Source organism: Macadamia integrifolia, chromosome 8 (assembly GCF_013358625.1).
Source record: "Macadamia integrifolia cultivar HAES 741 chromosome 8, SCU_Mint_v3, whole genome shotgun sequence".
NCBI classification, from domain to species: domain Eukaryota; kingdom Viridiplantae; phylum Streptophyta; class Magnoliopsida; order Proteales; family Proteaceae; genus Macadamia; species Macadamia integrifolia.
The window spans coordinates 6,276,665-6,281,405 of NC_056564.1; the positions used below are offsets into that span (position 1 = coordinate 6,276,665).

Here is a 4,741-nt window from a genome sequence, read left to right on the forward strand (position 1 = left end):
GGTAGAGCATAAAACCAACTTTCCAACAATACTAAGATTACTTAAATCTGAGTTTTAATGACAAAGTTATATTCTAGTCAAATTTATTTTAAAGTGCTTGAATGTTTTTAAAATCGCCTAAATGAAAATAATTTTATGGATTTTACTAATCTGTTTCTGCTGAGATTACCATTTCATGATCAGAATCGATTGACTGATTGATTTCTCTGTTCAGATTTCTATTTTACTAATTCCGTTTCTTTATTCATACAAGGAAAGAACAATTTTCCACCTACTTCACTAAGTTCATATACAATTCGTGATGGCCATAACAAAACCTAAAACTAAGAACTCAAATAGTAAGCATTACAGTCCTTGGCGTTTTGAATGCAAAGAATCTACAGTTAGAAATCCAATTACGTCATAGAAACAGAATAACCAGAAAGGGACATTTTTACGAATTCTTCCCAACTGACATCTTCCCATATCCCGCCTTTTTCTCTTTACTCAACATCTGTCATTAGGCTAAAACAACCCTCCCTAATCCCCTCTCATACACCATAAATTACCGTCTATATACAAATCCATTATCTTCCTTCCAATCTATCATCACCACTTGATTCCAATCCAATGGTAATCAAAATTTGACTTGTTGACCAATTTTGCTGGAAAAACACACTCTCAGGTAATCAGAGTTGGACTAGAATTAGAATCTACGGTTTTCTTCCTTTTTATATGTGACGGCTTCATTAGAGTCTTTGTTCATTTCATCTTGCAGGTGTGTTCCTCTTCAGTACTTTCCTTAACTGATCACTTCTGATTTTTACTCATCATGTCTTCCAAAACCCATTCCCTAAATCACTGGCGGGGATTTTTCAAAGCCGCAGATTCTGATATTTTTAAACTCATTGAATATGCAATCATGGTTGCTGCTTCTGATCGTCCAAAGGAATTCAAGCGTAGAAGAGATCGAATTGCAGAGATGATCTTCAAGAAGGAAATAATGCAAGAAGAGAAAAAAAAAGTGATTGATGGTTCTGCTTCCATGAAGAGAAAGGGGAATAATGGCTACTCTGGGATTGAGAGTGATAATGATGATGACACAGAGCCATCATTCCCGGAGGAAAACGCAGAACAAATCAATAATATTATTGATGAGATTTACAGGATCAACCGTGGAGGAGAAATTAAGATCGTTGAGGAGGTTCTGAGAATCAAAGGAATTATTGAAGCAAAACTTGATCAATCTGAAAGGAAGTTACTAGAACCTCTAAGGAGGCTTCAATTGATATCTATTTCTTTTGATACCTTGAAGAAAACCCGGATTGGGGTTTCTGTGAAAAATCTTACAAAGCACAACTCGAAGAAAATCCGTGACCATGCAAAGTCTCTTATCACTCACTGGACAAAAAAGGTGGATCAATGGTTGATTGAAGCCAAAGAAGCAGCCGCATCAAAGAAGGATGAACAACAAAGAGTTCGAGTTAATACAGAGGCTCCAAAGAGGAAGCTAAGAGAAGGGTGTCAAAAAACAGAGAATGCTAAGAAACAACGCCACATAAAAGTCATAGAGTTGAAGGATCTTCCCAAAGGACGCATTGCTGTTTAATTTTTTTTACTCATACTTCTATTTTGAAGGTTTCATTGCCAATGTAAAGTTTGAACAGTTGAAACTTTTAGCCCAGTTCAACAGTTTCTTTTAGTATGACCTTTATAGGCTATATTTTACAGACACTTTTGTAAAGATTTCTACAATTGTATAGAACTAATCTGCAGCAACAATTTTTTATCTTCTGGAAGTTGTCTCTATCAAACTTAACTAGCTTACTTTCTAGGTTGGTGGCTAAGATCTACCTTAAGCCCTGGCAAGTTCTTCTGATCCTAGTTAGAAGGAAGATTAGCCTACTTAATAAAAGTAGTTAGGTTCCATCAAGTTTGGTTAGTAGTCTTAAAACCTGCTATTGATTTTGAAACTCCATAAAAGTAGTTCCAACTGCATCTAATTTAAATGGTGCGAGTTGCTTCTTCCAATGATTGACTAGTTTAATTGCCTTCTTACTTGAAATTGTCTGGTCACTGGATTGGCTTCTACTTGTCTATAATATTCAAAAGATGCTTGATGCCTTATAATTGATCCGAAACTTCATGATGGCTCTATGATCTAACCAATTTGAGCTTGTAAGCATGTATGAATGTATTTCTTTCTTTAATAGTGAAAACTTTAACACTCAATGGTGTTGATACAGTTAGCACTGAAAAGGAAGCAGATACAAGATGGGATCCCTCCTTCCACTCCCAAGGCATGAATGAGGAACCTTTTTTTCTACCTGAAAATATTTTGTCTAAATCTGTTCATCTACTGCAATATAATATTTTCATATGTTGGGGCTTGTCTATATGTGATTGTTTGTCAACCGTGACATCCAAGGCATTAGAACCACCCAGAGCTAAAGACAAAAGGATCCCCTCAACTGATTCCACCAACATGACTAATACATACAATTCATAAATAACAGAAATAACTGAAAAACATTAATGCAAGAAGAAAAACCATGACCAGGAGAGAAAGAGAGAGGAGGTAAAGGTCACTTTAAATAGCTGTAAGAGAGTTCAAAACCAGCAATGGAAAATATTATGTAGGGAGATGCATTTTTATAGTTCAGGAAGAGGGTCACAAGGGTTTCCTTGCAACAACATGCATGCCTGTGCTGCAGCCTCAACTTAAGTTTAGAAGTGAAGGCTTGAAGCTTCTGGAAGTCCCTTTCATAACTTCATTTCTGTACATGAAAAGGGGTCTCCAAGAGAATCCTAACTCGGGTTTGACCTTTTCCGGTTTCTTGGTTTGAGAGGTTGAAGCTGCCAGCATGATCTGGCTAGATGATGGATTATGTTTTCTGGTTTACTCATTAGTGCTTAGTACAGATTTGTTTAAAAGAGGATTTTATCCCACTTTATGAACTTCATAGCCAGCTCTTACTATGAATTTAGCCTTAGATTGTATGATTTTTTTTTTTCTCCAAAGTAGTTCTTACATATTGTGTTGTAGATGATGGATGGAGAATTTTATAATGTTCTTGTTCTTTTTTTTTTTCCTTTGTGGATCTGAAGTTATAACTTTCTTTTTTATATCTGGAATTACTGTTTTTATTTGGATACTTGTAAAAAAAGCTTTGGCAAGACAAAGTAAAACTGGATGCTGCTCATCTTTTGCGTTTTGCCTAGTCACCTGTAAATGGTTTCACCTCAAATGGACCTCTAGGAAAACCTCTGGCAACCTGATGCATCAAAGTTTCAAGTGATCAGTAAGATCGCTATGAAGACTATAGTTTTTTTGCTAATGGCGGGTATCTAGGCCGTCAGCCTGACTAGTCCCATGGGCCCATACTGACCCCAAAACCGCATGGACTGGGTCATACAAAGAAGTTGTGTGTATGTATACCAGAAAAAATGAGTCTTATCTGTTTTTTTTTTTTCATCTCCTTACGCCTTCTTCATTAGTATTGAGAATAAGAATAAGACATACTTCTTTGTAGTGGTGTTTAAATTAGTGTTAAGTTATTTTTCTTTGAGGTCAGTTGTGAGCTAAGAAGAAGGAGAGAGTAGAGAGGTAGATACATGAACAATTGCATCCATCTGACCCTACCAAGCATGTGCCATAAGAAATCTTTGAAATCTTTACAGTTTTGGAGTTCCTTTACTTACTTTTGTACTAATATGGTTAGTCTTTCTCATATTGCCACTGTATGAAGCCAGAAGATGCTGGGTTAAGCAGGATTCTCTTTTTCTTTAAGCCTGAGTGTGTTATAAAAGGGACTCCCAGGGTAAAATGAACAAGTGCACAAATTTCTCAATAAGAAAAAGGAAATTCTCTCTTCCTTATCCATTCTGATCTTCCCGGTAATTTTGTATCACATTGATTCAAAATCAAAACAAATTCCCCCCCCCCCCCTTTTTTTTTTCTTTTTATAAACAAAACCAATTCATTTTGGTTATTTCTCCTTTTTCTTGCAGCTGTGTAATTTTTTTCTTCCCGTAGTACAGACATCCCACTCCACACAACCACCCAGGGATGACTGTCTTCAGGAAGCTTCTCTTAGGATCAATGCGTATCAAGGTATATGAGTGGGTTGATCCTGTCAAATTTGAGAGTTATTCCATGCCTTCTTCGAGCAGTTAGTAGTCTCATCTCTCTCATCCTCTGTTTTCTTCTTTGTAAGCAGATGTTAAATGGTTAAAATGAAACCCATGAAGGGAATTTTTCGGGCTAACCCAATTAGTATTAATTTTCAATGAGACAGGCGAGACTGAAGGCTAACACAGTGTTCATAGCCCCTTGCGACACTTCTGTACTCTATCCCAGAGGAAATATTCATTCCTTCATGGCAGTGACACCATGTGCAGTGCTTGATGTGCTTGGACCTCCTTACTCAAAAGAAGATGGGCGAGACTGCACATACTGTAAGGATCTACCCTACTCTGTTAGTCAGTCAGGTAAGCAGAAGTTAGTGCATTTTAATTTAGAGATGGATATCACATGATTTAGTTGTAACCTTATAATCTCACTAGTATTTCACCTGGACTGCCCTTATGTTGCTTCAAATTGTCCAACAGAGAGAGTACTGAAAGAATATTATTATGTTCCTCTCTTCAACATGAGACTTCTTGGCTCCGGTAGTGATCTTCTGCATGTAGAGTTCACCCCCCCACTCCCGAAAAAAATTCTGCATGTAGAGAGGTTAAATTCAATGACTTTTTGTTTTTT

At 36.8% G+C, this 4,741-nt stretch overlaps 1 protein-coding gene and 1 pseudogene across 1 annotated transcript; both read left to right on the forward strand.

Annotated features, from left to right (window-relative positions):
* Positions 1–901: 901 nt before the first annotated feature.
* On the forward strand, positions 902–1,588 carry LOC122086262 (probable mediator of RNA polymerase II transcription subunit 26b). Its single transcript, XM_042655002.1, has one exon. It carries the CDS (start codon positions 902–904, stop codon positions 1,586–1,588), a length of 687 nt encoding a protein of 228 aa, XP_042510936.1.
* A 2,770-nt stretch (positions 1,589–4,358) lies between these two features.
* The window catches only part of LOC122086264, a 16,639-nt pseudogene continuing 16,256 nt past the window's right edge, over positions 4,359–4,741 (forward strand).